The sequence below is a fragment of the Oncorhynchus keta genome, unplaced genomic scaffold (genome assembly GCF_023373465.1).
Source record: "Oncorhynchus keta strain PuntledgeMale-10-30-2019 unplaced genomic scaffold, Oket_V2 Un_contig_5214_pilon_pilon, whole genome shotgun sequence".
Taxonomy (NCBI): domain Eukaryota; kingdom Metazoa; phylum Chordata; class Actinopteri; order Salmoniformes; family Salmonidae; genus Oncorhynchus; species Oncorhynchus keta.
In genome coordinates, this window is record NW_026288177.1 from 82094 (window position 1) to 106076 (window position 23983).

Genomic DNA, 23983 nt, shown 5'->3' on the forward strand with positions numbered 1-23983 from the left:
ATGGACACAGTGACCTGGGTAATAATATAACCTGGTCTGCATGGACACACAGTGACCTGGGTAATAATATAACCTGGTCTGCATGGACACACAGTGACCTGGGTAATATAACCTGGTCTGCATGGACACAGTGACCTGGGTAATAATATAACCTGGTCTGCATGGACACAGTGACCTGGGTAATAATATAACCTGGTCTGCATGGACACAGTGACCTGGGTAATAATATAACCTGGTCTGCATGGACACAGTGACCTGGGTAATATAACCTGGTCTGCATGGACACAGTGACCTGGGTAATATAACCTGGTCTGCTTGGACACACAGTGACCTGGGTAATAATATAACCTGGTCTGCATGGACACAGTGACCTGGGTAATAATATAACCTGGTCTGCATGGACACAGTGACCTGGGTAATAATATAACCTGGTCTGCATGGACACAGTGACCTGGGTAATATAACCTGGTCTGCATGGACACAGTGACCTGGGTAATATAACCTGGTCTGCATGGACACACAGTGACCTGGGTAATAATATAACCTGGTCTGCATGGACACACAGTGACCTGGGTAATATAACCTGGTCTGCATGGACACACAGTGACCTGGGTAATAATATAACCTGGTCTGCATGGACACAGTGACCTGGGTAATAATATAACCTGGTCTGCATGGACACACAGTGACCTGGGTAATAATATAACCTGGTCTGCATGGACACAGTGACCTGGGTAATAATATAACCTGGTCTGCATGGACACACAGTGACCTGGGTAATAATATAACCTGGTCTGCATGGACACACAGTGACCTGGGTAATATAACCTGGTCTGCATGGACACACAGTGACCTGGGTAATAATATAACCTGGTCTGCATGGACACAGTGACCTGGGTAATATAAACTGGTCTGCATGGACACACAGTGACCTGGGTAATATAACCTGGTCTGCATGGACACACAGTGACCTGGGTAATAATATAACCTGGTCTGCATGGACACACAGTGACCTGGGTAATAATATAACCTGGTCTGCATGGACACACAGTGACCTGGGTAATAATATAACCTGGTCTGCATGGACACAGTGACCTGGGTAATATAACCTGGTCTGCATGGACACAGTGACCTGGGTAATAATATAACCTGGTCTGCATGGACACACAGTGACCTGGGTAATAATATAACCTGGTCTGCATGGACACAGTGACCTGGGTAATAATATAACCTGGTCTGCATGGACACACAGTGACCTGGGTAATAATATAACCTGGTCTGCATGGACACACAGTGACCTGGGTAATATAACCTGGTCTGCATGGACACACAGTGACCTGGGTAATATAACCTGGTCTGCATGGACACACAGTGACCTGGGTAATAATATAACCTGGTCTGCATGGACACAGTGACCTGGGTAATATAACCTGGTCTGCATGGACACACAGTGACCTGGGTAATATAACCTGGTCTGCATGGACACACAGTGACCTGGGTAATATAACCTGGTCTGCATGGACACACAGTGACCTGGGTAATATAACCTGGTCTGCATGGACACACAGTGACCTGGGTAATATAACCTGGTCTGCATGGACACACAGTGACCTGGGTAATATAACCTGGTCTGCATGGACACACAGTGACCTGGGTAATATAACCTGGTCTGCATGGACACAGTGACCTGGGTAATATAACCTGGTCTGCATGGACACAGTGACCTGGGTAATATAACCTGGTCTGCATGGACACACAGTGACCTGGGTAATATAACCTGGTCTGCATGGACACACAGTGACCTGGGTAATATAACCTGGTCTGCATGGACACACAGTGACCTAGTAATATAACCTGGTCTGCATGGACACACAGTGACCTGGGTAATATAACCTGGTCTGCATGGACACACAGTGACCTGGGTAATAATATAACCTGGTCTGCATGGACACACAGTGACCTGGGTAATATAACCTGGTCTGCATGGACACACAGTGACCTGGGTAATATAACCTGGTCTGCATGGACACACAGTGACCTGGGTAATAATATAACCTGGTCTGCATGGACACACAGTGACCTGGGTAATATAACCTGGTCTGCATGGACACACAGTGACCTGGGTAATATAACCTGGTCTGCATGGACACAGTGACCTGGGTAATATAACCTGGTCTGCATGGACACACAGTGACCTGGGTAATATAACCTGGTCTGCATGGACACACAGTGACCTGGGTAATAATATAACCTGGTCTGCATGGACACACAGTGACCTGGGTAATATAACCTGGTCTGCATGGACACACAGTGACCTGGGTAATATAACCTGGTCTGCATGGACACACAGTGACCTGGGTAATATAACCTGGTCTGCATGGACACACAGTGACCTGGGTAATATAACCTGGTCTGCATGGACACACAGTGACCTGGGTAATATAACCTGGTCTGCATGGACACACAGTGACCTGGGTAATAATATAACCTGGTCTGCATGGACACACAGTGACCTGGGTAATAATATAACCTGGTCTGCATGGACACACAGTGACCTGGGTAATATAACCTGGTCTGCATGGACACACAGTGACCTGTGTAATATAACCTGGTCTGCATGGACACACAGTGACCTGGGTAATATAACCTGGTCTGCATGGACACACAGTGACCTGGGTAATAATATAACCTGGTCTGCATGGACACACAGTGACCTGGGTAATAATATAACCTGGTCTGCATGGACACACAGTGACCTGGGTAATATAACCTGGTCTGCATGGACACACAGTGACCTGGGTAATATAACCTGGTCTGCATGGACACACAGTGACCTGGGTAATATAACCTGGTCTGCATGGACACACAGTGACCTGGGTAATATAACCTGGTCTGCATGGACACACAGTGACCTGGGTAATATGACCTGGTCTGCATGGACACACAGTGACCTGGGTAATATAACCTGGTCCGCATGGACACACAGTGACCTGGGTAATATAACCTGGTCTGCATGGACACACAGTGACCTGGGTAATATAACCTGGTCTGCATGGACACACAGTGACCTGGGTAATATAACCTGGTCTGCATGGACACACAGTGACCTGGGTAATATAACCTGGTCTGCATGGACACACAGTGACCTGGGTAATAATATAACCTGGTCTGCATGGACACACAGTGACCTGGGTAATAATATAACCTGGTCTGCATGGACACATGGTCAAATAGATGGAGGTGTGCTCGATTTACCTCGATTAGGCAACAAATGGTACCAGAAGTCCAGAAATCTACAAACATTGCCAGTCAAACGAAAACAAACCAAGCGCACCAAGTATTTATGAAATTTATGAAGTATTTATGAAATCTATATTGGACCCAGATCCACAAAACATTCTCCTGTTCTGTTGGAGGTCGAGAGGAGTTCAAGTGTTGTCGGTTCTAGACTCGAATGTTCTGTAGTCTAGAACCTGTCGGTGGCAGCGTTAGTCCCTGAGTCGGTGGAACCCGGCAGAGTCCGGCGGTTGCCGTGCGGTCGTAGTCGTGACGATGACTGGCCTCCTCTTGGGCGGTATCTTCAGGGTTCCGTTGCGCTCTTTGACCTTGTACTCCAGCGTGCTGTGAGGTATCCCATAAACCACCTGGGCCTTGGAAACGCTCATCCTGCCCCCCATCACCATGGTGACAGCCTCCTCTAGCAGGTCGTGGTCGTACTGCCGGTAGCGCCCGCGCTTCTTCCTGGACTGCTTGTTCTCCCCGCTATGCTCCGCCCCTTCCTCAGGATCGTCCAATGAGGAGCAGCGGTGGTGGGGTGAGAGGTCAGGCAGGTCGGGGGAGGGCAGGAGGGAGCGGTGAAGTCTCAGCAGAGAGGAAGAGGTGGCAGCGATATTAGTGGTGGTGGTGCCATGGTGTGGTTGGGGGTGGTAGTGCAGGGGCTCAGCCAGGCTGCAAGGCTCAGGGAGAGGGGGAGCTGGCCTGGAGCGCGATCTGACCTGGGGGATACGGAGGTGGAGCTCCTCTCTGAGCTGGGGGAGTAGAGACCGGGACAAAACCCTCTGCAGGCCACGCTGAGTCAGACAAGACGAAGAGGAGGGAAGAAAGAGCATCTCTCCGTTCTCCTCCCTCGCTCCCAGCTCCGCCCAGGCCGCCACCCTCTGCAACACCCGCCGCACCTCCTCGCCGTGCGCCGCCGCCACATCCTGTGAGGTCACATCCTGCGAGGTCACATCCTCCCCCAGCTCTGAGCGCAGGATTCCAAGGGGGATCCCGTAGAGAAGGGCAGCTCTGTTCTCTCGGAGACGACCAGACCTCACGTCTCTCAGAGCCTTGGACAGCAGCCCCACAGACAGCTCACTGGACCTCTGGGCATGGTGTTCCTCGGTCTGGTACGCCCCGGCTGCTCCCCAACGCTGCTGCTGCCTCCTAGTGGGGGGAGGACCAAACACCACCGTCAGGATCGGGGAAGGGGAGAGGGGTGACTCCTTTATGTCGTGCTGTACACGGTCTGTCATGAGCCGACGTCATCTGTGACAGCATTGTCGTTGAGTGACATCTCTGCGTGACTGTCATATGAAGAGAGGCAGTGACATCGTCTCTGTGCGACTGTCATATGAAGAAAAGGGGTGACATCATCTCTGTGCGACTGTCGCACGAAGAGAAGCAGTGATATTGTCTCTGTGCGACTGTCATATAAAGAAAGGGAATGACATCATCTCTGTGCGACTGTCACACGAAGAGAGGCAGTGACATCATCTCTGTGCGACTGTCACATTGAAGACAGGTTTGCAGAGTAGTTCATCCCTGTCCAGTATTTTGGTTAAAGGATTTCCGATCCACAACGTCATTAGGAAACAGGAACGATCCAGACTGTGACGTTACGGCTATACTGATACCAGAGGACTGTCCCAATTCATCCACCACTAGACAGTCTACAGCCTGGCTATACTGATACAAGAGGACTGTCCCAATTCATCCACCACTAGACAGTCTACAGCCTGGCTATACTGATACCAGAGGACTGTCCCAATTCATCCACCACTAGACAGACAGTCTAGCCTGGCTATACTGATACCAGAGGACTGTCCCAATTCATCCACCACTAGACAGTCTACAGCCTGGCTATACTGATACCAGAGGACTGTCCCAATTCATCCACCACTAGACAGACAGTCTACAGCCTGGCTATACTGATACCAGAGGACTGTCCCAATTCATCCACCACTAGACAGTCTACAGCCTGGCTATACTGATACCAGAGGACTGTCCCACTACATCCACCACTAGACAGTCTACTGATACAGACCACCTAACACTGTCCCACTACATCCACCACTAGACAGACAGTCTACTGATACAGACCACCTAACACTGTCCCACTACATCCACCACTAGACAGACAGTCTACTGATACAGACCACCTAACACTGTCCCACTACATCCACCACTAGACAGTCTGATACAGACCACCTAACACTGTCCCACTACATCCACCACTAGACAGACAGTCTACTGATACAGACCACCTAACACTGTCCCACTACATCCACCACTAGACAGACAGACTACTACAGACCACCTAACACTGGCTACCAGATCCACCACTGACAGACAGTCTACTGGAGACCACCTAACACTGTCCCACTTCATCCACCACTAGACAGACAGTCTACTACAGACCACCTAACACTGTCCCACTACATCCACCACTAGACAGACAGTCTACTGTACAGACCATCTAACACTGTCCCACTACATCCACCACTAGACAGACAGTCTACTGATACAGACCACCTAACACTGTCCCACTACATCCACCACTAGACAGACAGTCTACTGTACAGACCACCTAACACTGTCCCACCATCCACCACTAGACAGACAGTCTACTGATACAGACCACCTAACACTGTCCCACTACATCCACCACTAGACAGACAGTCTACTGATACAGACACCTAACACTGTCCCACCTAACACTGTCCCACTACATCCACCACTAGACAGACAGTCTACTGATACAGACCACCTAACACTGTCCCACTACATCCACCACTAGACAGACAGTCTACTGATACAGACCACCTAACACTGTCCCACTACATCCACCACTAGACAGTCTACTGATACAGACCACCTAACACTGTCCCACTACATCCACCACTAGACAGTCTACTGATACAGACCACCTAACACTGTCCCACTACATCCACCACTAGACAGACAGTCTACTGATACAGACCACCTAACACTGTCCCACTACATCCACCACTAGACAGACAGTCTACTGATACAGACCACCTAACACTGTCCCACTACATCCACCACTAGACAGTCTACTGATACAGACCACCTAACACTGTCCCACTACATCCACCACTAGACAGACAGTCTACTGATACAGACCACCTAACACTGTCCCACTACATCCACCACTAGACAGTCTACTGATACAGACCACCTAACACTGTCCCACTACATCCACCACTAGACAGACAGTCTACTGATACAGACCACCTAACACTGTCCCACTACATCCACCACTAGACAGACAGTCTACTGATACAGACCACCTAACACTGTCCCACTACATCCACCACTAGACAGACAGTCTACTGATACAGACCACCTAACACTGTCCCACTACATCCACCACTAGACAGACAGTCTACTGATACAGACCACCTAACACTGTCCCACTACATCCACCACTAGACAGACAGTCTACTGATACAGACCACCTAACACTGTCCCACTACATCCACCACTAGACAGACAGTCTACTGATACAGACCACCTAACACTGTCCCACTACATCCACCACTAGACAGTCTACTGATACAGACCACCTAACACTGTCCCACTACATCCACCACTAGACAGTCTACTGATACAGACCACCTAACACTGTCCCACTACATCCACCACTAGACAGACAGTCTACTGATACAGACCACCTAACACTGTCCCACTACATCCACCACTAGACAGACAGTCTACTGATACAGACCACCTAACACTGTCCCACTACATCCACCACTAGACAGTCTACTGATACAGACCACCTAACACTGTCCCACTACATCCACCACTAGACAGACAGTCTACTGATACAGACCACCTAACACTGTCCCACTACATCCACCACTAGACAGTCTACTGATACAGACCACCTAACACTGTCCCACTACATCCACCACTAGACAGTCTACTGATACAGACCACCTAACACTGTCCCACTACATCCACCACTAGACAGACAGTCTACTGGTACAGACCACCTAACACTGTCCCACTACATCCACCACTAGACAGACAGTCTACTGATACAGACCACCTAACACTGTCCCACTACATCCACCACTAGACAGACAGTCTACTGATACAGACCACCTAACACTGTCCCACTACATCCACCACTAGACAGACAGTCTACTGATACAGACCACCTAACACTGTCCCACTACATCCACCACTAGACAGACAGTCTACTGATACAGACCACCTAACACTGTCCCACTACATCCACCACTAGACAGTCTACTGATACAGACCATCTAACACTGTCCCACTACATCCACCACTAGACAGACAGTCTACTGATACAGACCACCTAACACTGTCCCACTACATCCACCACTAGACAGACAGTCTACTGATACAGACCACCTAACACTGTCCCACTACATCCACCACTAGACAGTCTACTGATACAGACCATCTAACACTGTCCCACTACATCCACCACTAGACAGTCTACTGATCCACCACTCCACCACTAGACAGTCTACTGATACAGACCACCTAACACTGTCCCACTACATCCACCACTAGACAGTCTACTGATACAGACCATCTAACACTGTCCCACTACATCCACCACTAGACAGTCTACTGATACAGACCACCTAACACTGTCCCACTACATCCACCACTAGACAGACAGTCTACTGATACAGACCACCTAACACTGTCCCACTACATCCACCACTAGACAGTCTACTGATACAGACCACCTAACACTGTCCCACTACATCCACCACTAGACAGACAGTCTACTGATACAGACCACCTAACACTGTCCCACTACATCCACCACTAGACAGTCTACTGATACAGACCACCTAACACTGTCCCACTACATCCACCACTAGACAGACAGTCTACTGATACAGACCACCTAACACTGTCCCACTACATCCACCACTAGACAGTCTACTGGTACAGACCACCTAACACTGTCCCACTACATCCACCACTAGACAGTCTACTGATACAGACCACCTAACACTGTCCCACTACATCCACCACTAGACAGACAGTCTACTGATACAGACCACCTAACACTGTCCCACTACATCCACCACTAGACAGACAGTCTACTGATACAGACCACCTAACACTGTCCCACTACATCCACCACTAGACAGTCTACTGATACAGACCACCTAACACTGTCCCACTACATCTACACCACTAGACAGACAGTCTACTGATACAGACCACCTAACACTGTCCCACTACATCCACCACTAGACAGACAGTCTACTGATACAGACCACCTAACACTGTCCCACTACATCCACCACTAGACAGTCTACTGATACAGACCACCTAACACTGTCCCACTACATCCACCACTAGACAGACAGTCTACTGATACAGACCACCTAACACTGTCCCACTACATCCACCACTAGACAGACAGTCTACTGATACAGACCACCTAACACTGTCCCACTACATCCACCACTAGACAGACAGTCTACTGATACAGACCACCTAACACTGTCCCACTACATCCACCACTAGACAGACAGTCTACTGATACAGACCACCTAACACTGTCCCACTACATCCACCACTAGACAGACAGTCTACTGATACAGACCACCTAACACTGTCCCACTACATCCACCACTAGACAGACAGTCTACTGATACAGACCACCTAACACTGTCCCACTACATCCACCACTAGACAGACAGTCTACTGATACAGACCACCTAACACTGTCCCACTACATCCACCACTAGACAGTCTACTGATACAGACCACCTAACACTGTCCCACTACATCCACCACTAGACAGACAGTCTACTGATACAGACCACCTAACACTGTCCCACTACATCCACCACTAGACAGACAGTCTACTGATACAGACCACCTAACACTGTCCCACTACATCCACCACTACACAGACAGTCTACTGATACAGACCACCTAACACTGTCCCACTACATCCACCACTAGACAGACAGTCTACTGATACAGACCACCTAACACTGTCCCACTACATCCACCACTACACACAGTCTACTGATACAGACCACCTAACATTGTCCCACTACATCCACCACTATACAGACAGTCTACTGATACAGACCACCTAACACTGTCCCACTACATCCACCACTAGACAGTCTACTGATACAGACCACCTAACACTGTCCCACTACATCCACCACTAGACAGACAGTCTACTGATACAGACCACCTAACACTGTCCCACTACATCCACCACTAGACAGACAGTCTACTGATACAGACCACCTAACACTGTCCCACTACATCCACCACTAGACAGACAGTCTACTGATACAGACCACCTAACACTGTACATCCACCACTAGACAGACAGTCTACCAGACCACTAACACTGTCCCACTACATCCACCACTAGACAGTCTACTGGTACAGACCACCTAACACTGTCCCACTACATCCACCACTAGACAGACAGTCTACTGATACAGACCACCTAACACTGTCCCACTACATCCACCACTAGACAGTCTACTGATACAGACCACCTAACACTGTCCCACTACATCCACCACTAGACAGACAGTCTACTGATACAGACCACCTAACACTGTCCCACTACATCCACCACTAGACAGACAGTCTACTGATACAGACCACCTAACACTGTCCCACTACATCCACCACTAGACAGACTGATACAGTCTAACACTGTCCCACTACATCCACCACTAGACAGTCTACTGAACACTGTCCCACTAACATCCACTACATCCACCACTAGACAGTCTACTGATACAGACCACCTAACACTGTCCCACTACATCCACCACTAGACAGACAGTCTACTGATACAGACCACCTAACACTGTCCCACTACATCCACCACTAGACAGACAGTCTACTGATACAGACCACCTAACACTGTCCCACTACATCCACCACTAGACAGACAGTCTACTGATACAGACCACCTAACACTGTCCCACTACATCCACCACTAGACAGACAGTCTACTGATACAGACCACCTAACACTGTCCCACTACATCCACCACTAGACAGACAGTCTACTGATACAGACCACCTAACACTGTCCCACTACATCCACCACTAGACAGACAGTCTACTGATACAGACCACCTAACACTGTCCCACTACATCCACCACTAGACAGACAGTCTACTGATACAGACCACCTAACACTGTCCCACTACATCCACCACTAGACAGTCTACTGATACAGACCACCTAACACTGTCCCACTACATCCACCACTAGACAGACAGTCTACTGATACAGACCACCTAACACTGTCCCACTACATCCACCACTAGACAGTCTACTGATACAGACCACCTAACACTGTCCCACTACATCCACCACTAGACAGACAGTCTACTGATACAGACCACCTAACACTGTCCCACTACATCCACCACTAGACAGTCTAGTCTAACACTGTCCCACTACATCCACCACTAGACAGACAGTCTACTGATACAGACCACCTAACACTGTCCCACTACATCCACCACTAGACAGACAGTCTACTGATACAGACCACCTAACACTGTCCCACTACATCCACCACTAGACAGACAGTCTACTGATACAGACCACCTAACACTGTCCCACTACATCCACCACTAGACAGTCTACTGATACAGACCACCTAACACTGTCCCACTACATCCACCACTAGACAGACAGTCTACTGATACAGACCACCTAACACTGTCCCACTACATCCACCACTAGACAGTCTACTGATACAGACCACCTAACACTGTCCCACTACATCCACCACTAGACAGTCTACTGATACAGACCACCTAACACTGTCCCACTACATCCACCACTAGACAGTCTACTGATACAGACCACCTAACACTGTCCCACTACATCCACCACTAGACAGACAGTCTACTGATACAGACCACCTAACACTGTCCCACTACATCCACCACTAGACAGACAGTCTACTGATACAGACCACCTAACACTGTCCCACTACATCCACCACTAGACAGTCTACTGATACAGACCACCTAACACTGTCCCACTACATCCACCACTAGACAGACAGTCTACTGATACAGACCACCTAACACTGTCCCACTACATCCACCACTAGACAGACAGTCTACTGATACAGACCACCTAACACTGTCCCACTACATCCACCACTAGACAGACAGTCTACTGATACAGACCACCTAACACTGTCCCACTACATCCACCACTAGACAGTCTACTGATACAGACCACCTAACACTGTCCCACTACATCCACCACTAGACAGACAGTCTACTGATACAGACCACCTAACACTGTCCCACTACATCCACCACTAGACAGACAGTCTACTGATACAGACCACCTAACACTGTCCCACTACATCCACCACTAGACAGTCTACTGATACAGACCACCTAACACTGTCCCACTACATCCACCACTAGACAGACAGTCTACTGATACAGACCACCTAACACTGTCCCACTACATCCACCACTAGACAGACAGTCTACTGATACAGACCACCTAACACTGTCCCACTACATCCACCACTAGACAGACAGTCTACTGATACAGACCACCTAACACTGTCCCACTACATCCACCACTAGACAGACAGTCTACTGATACAGACCACCTAACACTGTCCCACTACATCCACCACTAGACAGACAGTCTACTGATACAGACCACCTAACACTGTCCCACTACATCCACCACTAGACAGTCTACTGATACAGACCACCTAACACTGTCCCACTACATCCACCACTAGACAGACAGTCTACTGATACAGACCACCTAACACTGTCCCACTACATCCACCACTAGACAGACAGTCTACTGATACAGACCACCTAACACTGTCCCACTACATCCACCACTAGACAGACAGTCTACTGATACAGACCACCTAACACTGTCCCACTACATCCACCACTAGACAGACAGTCTAACACTGTACAGACCACACTAACACTGATACAGACCACCTAACATACATCCACCACTAGAGACAGTCTACTGATACAGACCACCTAACACTGTCCCACTACATCCACCACTAGACAGACAGTCTACTGATACAGACCACCTAACACTGTCCCACTACATCCACCACTAGACAGACAGTCTACTGATACAGACCACCTAACACTGTCCCACTACATCCACCACTAGACAGTCTACTGATACAGACCACCTAACACTGTCCCACTACATCCACCACTAGACAGTCTACTGATACAGACCACCTAACACTGTCCCACTACATCCACCACTAGACAGACAGTCTATACAGACCACCTAACACTGTCAGACCACACACCACACTAGACAGACAGTCTACTGATACAGACCACCTAACACTGTCCCACTACATCCACCACTAGACAGTCTACTGATACAGACCACCTAACACTGTCCCACTACATCCACCACTAGACAGACAGTCTACTGATACAGACCACCTAACACTGTCCCACTACATCCACCACTAGACAGACAGTCTACTGATACAGACCACCTAACACTGTCCCACTACATCCACCACTAGACAGACAGTCTACTGATACAGACCACCTAACACTGTCCCACTACATCCACCACTAGACAGACAGTCTACTGATACAGACCACCTAACACTGTCCCACTACATCCACCACTAGACAGACAGTCTACTGATACAGACCACCTAACACTGTCCCACTACATCCACCACTAGACAGACAGTCTACTGATACAGACCACCTAACACTGTCCCACTACATCCACCACTAGACAGACAGTCTACTGATACAGACCACCTAACACTGTCCCACTACATCCACCACTAGACAGACAGTCTACTGATACAGACCACCTAACACTGTCCCACTACATCCACCACTAGACAGTCTACTGGTACAGACCACCTAACACTGTCCCACTACATCCACCACTAGACAGACAGTCTACTGATACAGACCACCTAACACTGTCCCACTACATCCACCACTAGACAGACAGTCTACTGGTACAGACCACCTAACACTGTCCCACTACATCCACCACTAGACAGACAGTCTACTGATACAGACCACCTAACACTGTCCCACTACATCCACCACTAGACAGACAGTCTACTGGTACAGACCACCTAACACTGTCCCACTACATCCACCACTAGACAGTCTACTGATACAGACCACCTAACACTGTCCCACTACATCCACCACTAGACAGTCTACTGATACAGACCACCTAACACTGTCCCACTACATCCACCACTAGACAGACAGTCTACTGATACAGACCACCTAACACTGTCCCACTACATCCACCACTAGACAGACAGTCTACTGATACAGACCACCTAACACTGTCCCACTACATCCACCACTAGACAGACAGTCTACTGGTACAGACCACCTAACACTACATCCACCACTAGACAGTCTACTACAGACCATCTAACACCACATCCACCACTAGACAGTCTACTGATACAGACCACCTAACACTGTCCCACTACATCCACCACTAGACAGACAGTCTACTGATACAGACCACCTAACACTGTCCCACTACATCCACCACTAGACAGACAGTCTACTGATACAGACCACCTAACACTGTCCCACTACATCCACCACTAGACAGTCTACTGATACAGACCACCTAACACTGTCCCACTACATCCACCACTAGACAGACAGTCTACTGATACAGACCACCTAACACTGTCCCACTACATCCACCACTAGACAGACAGTCTACTGATACAGACCACCTAACACTGTCCCACTACATCCACCACTAGACAGACAGTCTACTGATACAGACCACCTAACACTGTCCCACTACATCCACCACTAGACAGACAGACAGTCTACTGATACAGACCACCTAACACTGTCCCACTACATCCACCACTAGACAGACAGTCTACTGATACAGACCACCTAACACTGTCCCACTACATCCACCACTAGACAGACAGTCTACTGATACAGACCACCTAACACTGTCCCACTACATCCACCACTAGACAGACAGTCTACTGATACAGACCACCTAACACTGTCCCACTACATCCACCACTAGACAGACAGTCTACTGATACAGACCACCTAACACTGTCCCACTACATCCACCACTAGACAGTCTACTGGTACAGACCACCTAACACTGTCCCACTACATCCACCACTAGACAGACAGTCTACTGATACAGACCACCTAACACTGTCCCACTACATCCACCACTAGACAGACAGTCTACTGATACAGACCACCTAACACTGTCCCACTACATCCACCACTAGACAGACAGTCTACTGATACAGACCACCTAACACTGTCCCACTACATCCACCACTAGACAGTCTACTGATACAGACCACCTAACACTGTCCCACTACATCCACCACTAGACAGACAGTCTACTGATACAGACCACCTAACACTGTCCCACTACATCCACCACTAGACAGTCTACTGTACAGACCACCTACACTGTCCCACCACATCCACCACTAGACAGACAGTCTACTGATACAGACCACCTAACACTGTCCCACTACATCCACCACTAGACAGACAGTCTACTGATACAGACCACCTAACACTGTCCCACTACATCCACCACTAGACAGACAGTCTACTGATACAGACCACCTAACACTGTCCCACTACATCCACCACTAGACAGTCTACTGATACAGACCACCTAACACTGTCCCACTACATCCACCACTAGACAGTCTACTGATACAGACCACCTAACACTGTCCCACTACATCCACCACTAGACAGTCTACTGATACAGACCACCTAACACTGTCCCACTACATCCACCACTAGACAGTCTACTGATACAGACCACCTAACACTGTCCCACTACATCCACCACTAGACAGTCTACTGATACAGACCACCTAACACTGTCCCACTACATCCACCACTAGACAGACAGTCTACCGGTACAGACCACCTAACACTGTCCTACTACATCCACCACTAGACAGTCTACTGATACAGACCACCTAACACTGTCCCACTACATCCACCACTAGACAGACAGTCTACCGGTACAGACCACCTAACACTGTCCTACTACATCCACCACTAGACAGTCTACTGATACAGACCACCTAACACTGTCCCACTACATCCACCACTAGACAGACAGTCTACTGATACAGACCACCTAACACTGTCCCACTACATCCACCACTAGACAGTCTACTGGTACAGACCACCTAACACTGTCTACATCCACCACTAGACAGTCTACTGATACAGACCACCTAACACTGTCCCACTACATCCACCACTAGACAGACAGTCTACTGATACAGACCACCTAACACTGTCCCACTACATCCACCACTAGACAGACAGTCTACTGATACAGACCACCTAACACTGTCCCACTACATCCACCACTAGACAGTCTACTGATACAGACCACCTAACACTGTCCCACTACATCCACCACTAGACAGACAGTCTACTGATACAGACCACCTAACACTGTCCCACTACATCCACCACTAGACAGACAGTCTACTGATACAGACCACCTAACACTGACTACATCCACCACTAGACAGTCTACTGGTACAGACCACCTAACACTGTCCCACTACATCCACCACTAGACAGACAGTCTACTGATACAGACCATCTAACACTGTCCCACTACATCCACCACTAGACAGACAGTCTACTGATACAGACCACCTAACACTGTCCCACTACATCCACCACTAGACAGACAGTCTACTGATACAGACCACCTAACACTGTCCCACTACATCCACCACTAGACAGACAGTCTACTGATACAGACCACCTAACACTGTCCCACTACATCCACCACTAGACAGTCTACTGATACAGACCACCTAACACTGTCCCACTACATCCACCACTAGACAGACAGTCTACTGATACAGACCACCTAACACTGTCCCACTACATCCACCACTAGACAGACAGTCTACTGATACAGACCACCTAACACTGTCCCACTACATCCACCACTAGACAGTCTACTGATACAGACCACCTAACACTGTCCCACTACATCCACCACTAGACAGACAGTCTACTGATACAGACCACCTAACACTGTCCCACTACATCCACCACAGACAGTCTACTGATACAGACCACCTAACACTGTCCCACTACATCCACCACTACACAGACAGTCTACTGATACAGACCACCTAACACTGTCCCACTACATCCACCACTAGACAGACAGTCTACTGATACAGACCACCTAACACTGTCCCACTACATCCACCACTAGACAGACAGTCTACTGATACAGACCACCTAACACTGTCCCACTACATCCACCACTACAGACAGTCTACTGATACAGACCACCTAACACTGTCCCACTACATCCACCACTAGACAGTCTACTGATACAGACCACCTAACACTGTCCCACTACATCCACCACTAGACAGACAGTCTACTGATACAGACCACCTAACACTGTCCCACTACATCCACCACTAGACAGACAGTCTACTGATACAGACCACCTAACACTGTCCCACTACATCCACCACTAGACAGACAGTCTACTGAACCTACAGACCACCTAACACTGTCCCACTACATCCACCACTAGACAGACAGTCTACTGATACAGACCACCTAACACTGTCCCACTACATCCACCACTAGACAGACAGTCTACTGGTACAGACCACCTAACACTGTCCCACTACATCCACCACTAGACAGACAGTCTACTGATACAGACCACCTAACACTGTCCCACTACATCCACCACTAGACAGTCTACTGATACAGACCACCTAACACTGTCCCACTACATCCACCACTAGACAGACAGTCTACTGATACAGACCACCTAACACTGTCCCACTACATCCACCACTAGACAGACAGTCTACTGATACAGACCACCTAACACTGTCCCACTACATCCACCACTAGACAGTCTACTGATACAGACCACCTAACACTGTCCCACTACATCCACCACTAGACAGTCTACTGATACAGACCACCTAACACTGTCCCACTACATCCACCACTAGACAGTCTACTGATACAGACCACCTAACACTGTCCCACTACATCCACCACTAGACAGACAGTCTACTGATACAGACCACCTAACACTGTCCCACTACATCCACCACTAGACAGACAGTCTACTGATACAGACCACCTAACACTGTCCCACTACATCCACCACTAGACAGACAGTCTACTGATACAGACCACCTAACACTGTCCCACTACATCCACCACTAGACAGACAGTCTACTGATACAGACCACCTAACACTGTCCCACTACATCCACCACTAGACAGACAGTCTACTGATACAGACCACCTAACACTGTCCCACTACATCCACCACTAGACAGACAGTCTACTGATACAGACCACCTAACACTGTCCCACTACATCCACCACTACACAGACAGTCTACTGATACAGACCACCTAACACTGTCCCACTACATCCACCACTAGACAGTCTACTGATACAGACCACCTAACACTGTCCCACTACATCCACCACTACACAGACAGTCTACTGATACAGACCACCTAACACTGTCCCACTACATCCACCACTAGACAGACAGTCTACTGATACAGACCACCTAACACTGTCCCACTACATCCACCACTAGACAGTCTACTGATACAGACCACCTAACACTGTCCCACTACATCCACCACTAGACAGACAGTCTACTGGTACAGACCATCTAACACTGTCCCACTACATCCACCACTAGACAGTCTACTGATACAGACCATCTAACACTGTCCCACTACATCCACCACTAGACAGACAGTCTACTGATACAGACCACCTAACACTGTCCCACTACATCCACCACTAGACAGACAGTCTACTGATACAGACCACCTAACACTGTCCCACTACATCCACCACTAGACAGACAGTCTACTGATACAGACCACCTAACACTGTCCCACTACATCCACCACTAGACAGTCTACTGATACAGACCATCTAACACTGTCCCACTACATCCACCACTAGACAGACAGTCTACTGATACAGACCATCTAACACTGTCCCACTACATCCACCACTAGACAGTCTACTGATACAGACCACCTAACACTGTCCCACTACATCCACCACGAGACAGTCTACTGATACAGACCATCTAACACTGTCCCACTACATCCACCACTAGACAGTCTACTGATACAGACCACCTAACACTGTCCCACTACATCCACCACTAGACAGACAGTCTATCGGTACAGACCACCTAACACTGTCCCACTATATCCACCACTAGACAGACTGTACAGACCACCTAACACTGTCCTACTACATCCACCACTAGACAGTCTACTGATACAGACCACCTAACACTGTCCCACTACATCCACCACTAGACAGACAGTCTACTGGTACAGACCACCTAACACTGTCCTACTACATCCACCACTAGACAGTCTACTGATACAGACCACCTAACACTGTCCCACTACATCCACCACTAGACAGACAGTCTACTGATACAGACCACCTAACACTGTCCCACTACATCCACCACTAGACAGTCTACTGGTACAGACCACCTAACACTGTCCCACTACATCCACCACTAGACAGTCTACTGATACAGACCACCTAACACTGTCCCACTACATCCACCACTAGACAGACAGTCTACTGATACAGACCACCTAACACTGTCCCACTACATCCACCACTAGACAGACAGTCTACTGATACAGACCACCTAACACTGTCCCACTACATCCACCACTAGACAGTCTACTGGTACAGACCACCTAACACTGTCCCACTACATCCACCACTAGACAGACAGACTACTGATACAGACCACCTAACACTGTCCCACTACATCCACCACTAGACAGTCTACTGGTACAGACCACCTAACACTGTCCCACTACTCTGAATTATGTCGTGGTTTTGCGGTACAGGCTAAATGGTGAAATATTGTATTCTCAATGCATGGTAAATAGTAACGACGGCATCTATCGGCTATGCATACTAAGTATCGTGCTAGTATGGACATTATGGACCAATGAGAGGAGAGACACTCACCCTGAGGCTTTGTGAATGGTGGGTGACGTGGAGGCCGAGCTGGCAGAGTTCCGCTTGGAGAGGTCGAGCACACTGTCCGCTACGGGAGAAGGAATCAGACAACTAGTCAGAGAACTAGTCAAAGATCAGACAACTAGTCAGACAACTAGTCAAAGGTCAGACACCTAGTCAGAGGTCAGACAACTAGTCAGAGGTCAGACAACTAGTCAGAGGTCAGACAACTAGTCAGACAACTAGTCAGAGGTCAGACACCTAGTCAGAGGTCAGACAACTAGTCAGAGAACTAGTCAAAGGTCAGACAACTAGTCAGAGGTCAGACAACTAGTCAGACAACTAGTCATAGGTCAGACACCTAGTCAGACAACTAGTCAGAGGTCAGACAACTAGTCAGAGGTCGAGCACACTGTCCGCTACGGGAGGAGGAATCAGACAACTAGTCAGAGGTCAGACAACTAGTCAGAGGTCAGACAACTAGTCAGACACCTAGTCAGAGGTCAGACACCTAGTCAGAGGTCAGAAACCTAGTCAGAGGTCAGAAACCTAGTCAGAGGTCAGGCAACTAGTCAGACAGCTAGTCAGAGGTCAGACAACTAGTCAGAGGTCAGAAACCTCGTCAGAGGTCAGACACCTAGTCAGAGGTCAGACAACAAGTCAGAGGTCAGACAACAAGTCAGAGGTCAGACACCTAGTCGGAGGTCAGACACCTAGTCGGAGGTCAGACACCTAGTCGGAGGTCAGACACCTAGTCGGAGGTCAGACACCTAGTCGGAGGTCAGAAACCTAGTCGGAGGTCAGAAACCTAGTCGGAGGTCAGACACCTAGTCGGAGGTCAGACACCTAGTCGGAGGTCAGACACCTAGTCGGAGGTCAGACACCTAGTCGGAGGTCAGACACCTAGTCGGAGGTCAGACACCTAGTCAGAGGTCAGACACCTAGTCAGAGGTCAGACAACTAGTCAGAGGTCAGGCAACTAGTTAGAAATGTGTGGGTTCTAGGTCCTGTTGGGTTCTCTACCTGGTGTGGCTCTCGGTCCTGTTGGGTTCCCTACCTGGTGTGGCTCTATGTCCTGTTGGGTTCTCTACCTGGTATTGGTTCTAAGTCCTGTTGGGTTCTCTACCTGGTGTGGCTCTAGGTCCTGTTGGGTTCTCTACCTGGTGTGGCTCTAGGTCCTGTTGGGTTCTCTACCTGGTGTGGCTCTAGGTCCTGTTGGGTTCTCTACCTGGTATTGGCTCTAGGTCCTGTTGGGTTCTCTACCTGGTATTGGCTCTAGGTCCTGTTGGGTTCTCTACCTGGTATTGGTTCTAGGTCCTGTTGGGTTCTCTACCTGGTATTGGTTCTAGGTCCTGTTGGGTTCTCTACCTGGTATTGGTTCTAGGTCCTGTTGGGTTCTCTACATGGTGTGGTTCTAGGTCCTGTTGGGTTCTCTACCTGGTGTGGCTCTAGGTCCTGTTGGGTTCTCCACCTTGTATTGGTTCTAGGTCCTGTTGGGTTCTCAGTCCTGTTGGGTTCTCTACCTGGTATTGGTTCTAGGTCCTGTTGGGTTCTCTACGTGGTGTGGTTCTAGGTCTAAGATGGGACGAGGATTCTAATATCCCATAACTTTTTGCATAAACGAGGAAGAATTCTAAACAAAAAGGAAACCAGCAATGCTAGTTAGCAACGGCACTGGTCCCAATGAATCTATGTAATCTTCAACAACTGGGTAATCTGGGTAATCTTCAACAACGTTATCCAGACCTGGGTAATCCTCAACAACGTTATCCTGACCTGGGTAATCCTCAACAAAGTTATTCTAACCTCAACAACGTTATCCTGACCTGGGTAATCCTCAACCTAGGTGCTACAACGTTATCCTGACCTGGGTAATCCTCAACAACGTTATCCTGACCTGGGTAATCCTCAACCTAGGTGCTACAACGTTATCCTGACCTGGGTAATCCTCAACCTGGGTGCTACAACGTTATCCTGACCTGGGTAATCCTCAACCTGGGTGCAACAACGTTATCCTGACCTGGGTAATCCTTAACAACGTTATCTTGGCCTGGGTAATCCTCAACAACGTTATCCTGACCTGGGTAATTCTCAACCTAGGTGCTACAACGTTATCCTGACCTGGGTAATCCTCAACAACGTTATCCTGACCTGGGTATCCTCAACAACGTTATCCTGACCTGGGTAATCCTCAACAACGTTATCCTGACCTGGGTAATCCTCAACCTAGGTGCTACAACGCTATCCTGACCTGGGTAATCCTCAACAACATTATCCTGACCTGGGTAATCCTCAACCTAGGTGCAACAACGTTATCCTGACCTGGGTAATCCTCAACCTAGGTGCTACAACGTTATCCTGACCTGGTTAATCCTCAACCTGGGTGCTACAACGTTATCCTGACCTGGGTAATCCTCAACAACATTATCCTGACCTGGGTAATCCTCAACAACGTTATCATGACCTGGGTATCCTCAACCTAGGTGCTACAACGTTATCCTGACCTGGTTAATCCTCAACCTGGGTGCTACAATGTTATCCTGACCTGGGTAATCCTTAACCTAGGTACTACAACGTTATCCTGACCTGGGTAATCCTCAACAACGTTATCCTGACCTGGTTAATCCTCAACCTAGGTACTACAACGTTATCCTGACCTGGGTAATCCTCAACAATGTTATCCTGACCTGGGTAATCCCCAACAACGTTATCCTGACCTGGGTAATCCTCAACAACGTTATCCTGACCTGGGTAATCCTCAACCTGGGTGCTACAATATTATCCTGACCTGGGTAATCCTCAACCTAGGTACTACAACGTTATCCTGACCTAGTTAATCCTCAACAACGTTATCCTGACCTGGGTAATCCTCAACAACGTTATCCTGACCTGGGTAATCCTCAACCTAGGTACTACAACGTTATCCTGACCTGGGTAATCCTCAACAACGTTATATTTGGGATAAGAGCGTCTGCTAAATTACTTAAATGTAAAATGTAAATGTTATCCTGACCTGGATATCCTCAACAACATTATACTGACCTGGGTAATCCTCAACAATGTGATCCTTACCTGGGTACCCGCAACCTAGGTGCTACAACGTTATCTTGACCTGGGTAATCCTCAACAACGTTATCCTGACCTGGGTAAATCTCAACAAAGTTATTCTGGACTCAACAACGTTATCCTGACCTGGGTAATCCTCAACCTAGGTGCTACAAGGTTATCCTGACCTGGGTAATCCTCAACAACGTTATCCTGACCTGGGTAATCCTCAACCTAGGTGCTACAACATTATCCTGACCTGGGTAATCCTCAACCTGGGTGCTACAACGTTATCCTGACCTGGGTAATCCTCAGCCTGGGTACAACAACGTTATCCTGACCTGGTTAATCCTCAACAACATTATCCTGACCTGGGTATCCTCAACAACGTTATCCTGACCTGGGTAATCCTCAACAACGTTATCCTGACCTGGGTAATCCTCAACGACGTTATCCTGACCTGGGTATCCTCAACAACGTTATCCTGACCTGGGTAATCCTCAACCTAGGTGCTACAACGTTATCCTGACCTGGGTAATCCTCAACAACGTTATCCTGACCTGGGTATCCTCAACAACGTTATCCTGACCTGGGTAATCCTCAACCTAGGTGCTACAACGTTATCCTGACCTGGGTAATCCTTAACCTAGGTGCTACAATGTTATCCTGACCTGGGTAATCCTTAACCTAGGTACTACAACGTTATCCTGACCTGGGTAATCATCAACAACGTTATCCTGACCTGGATAATCCTCAACAATGTTATCCTGACCTGGGTAATCCTCAACAACGTTATCCTGACCTGGGTAATCCTCAACCTAGGTACTACAATGTTATCCTGACCTGGGTAATCCTCAACAACATTATCCTGACCTGGGTATCCTCAATAACATTATACTGACCTGGGTAATCCTCAACAATGTTATCCTTACCTGGGTACCCGCAACCTAGGCGCTACAACGTTATCTTGGCCTGGGTAATCCTCAACAACGTTATCCTGACCTGGGTAATCCTCAACAACGTTATCCTGACCTGGGTAATCCTCAACAATGTTATCCTGACCTGGGTAATCCTCAACAACGTTATCCTGACCTGGGTAATCCTCAACCTAGGTACTACAATGTTATCCTGACCTGGGTAATCCTCAACAACATTATCCTGACCTGGGTATCCTCAACAACATTATACTGACCTGGGTAATCCTCAACAATGTTATCCTTACCTGGGTACCCGCAACCTAGGTGCTACAACGTTATCTTGGCCTGGGTAATCCTCAACAACGTTATCGTGACCTGGGTAATCCTCAACAAAGTTATTCTGGCCTCAACAACGTTATCCTGACCTGGGTAATCCTCAACCTAGGTGCTACAACGTTATCCTGACCTGGGTAATCCTCAACAACGTTATCCTGACCTGGGTAATCCTCAACCTAGGTGCTACAACGTTATCCTGACCTGGGTAATCCTCAACCTGGGTGCTACAACGTTATCCTGACCTGGGTAATCCTCAGCCTGGGTGCAACAACGTTATCCTGACCTGGGTAATCCTCAA

At 48.5% G+C, this 23983-nt stretch overlaps 1 protein-coding gene and 2 long non-coding RNA genes across 43 annotated transcripts in view; 1 reads left to right on the plus strand and 2 right to left on the minus strand.

The window, feature by feature from the left end:
- The window catches only part of LOC127925169 (uncharacterized), a 42367-nt gene that overhangs the window by 2665 nt on the left and 15719 nt on the right, over positions 1 to 23983 (plus strand). The window lies entirely within an intron of this gene.
- Positions 1 to 23983, minus strand: part of lcorl (ligand dependent nuclear receptor corepressor-like) — a 50276-nt gene that overhangs the window by 889 nt on the left and 25404 nt on the right. For 7 of the 41 annotated variants that reach the window (XM_052510008.1, XM_052509991.1, XM_052509975.1 and 4 more), the window contains exons 6-7: positions 19397 to 19475; positions 3206 to 4425 (exon numbers count right to left, since the gene is read on the minus strand). In XM_052510008.1, coding sequence (XP_052365968.1) covers positions 3489 to 4425; positions 19397 to 19475 — 1016 coding nt within the window. In that variant the 3' untranslated portion in view covers positions 3206 to 3488. The other 34 variants (XM_052509996.1, XM_052509998.1, XM_052509999.1 and 31 more) reach the window with 34 other exon arrangements.
- Positions 5987 to 14757, minus strand: LOC127925172 (uncharacterized). The gene is made up of 3 exons (XR_008120012.1): positions 14399 to 14757; positions 13258 to 13425; positions 5987 to 7280 (listed from the first exon to the last, which is right to left on the minus strand). It is a non-coding gene; the product is annotated as an uncharacterized LOC127925172 (long non-coding RNA).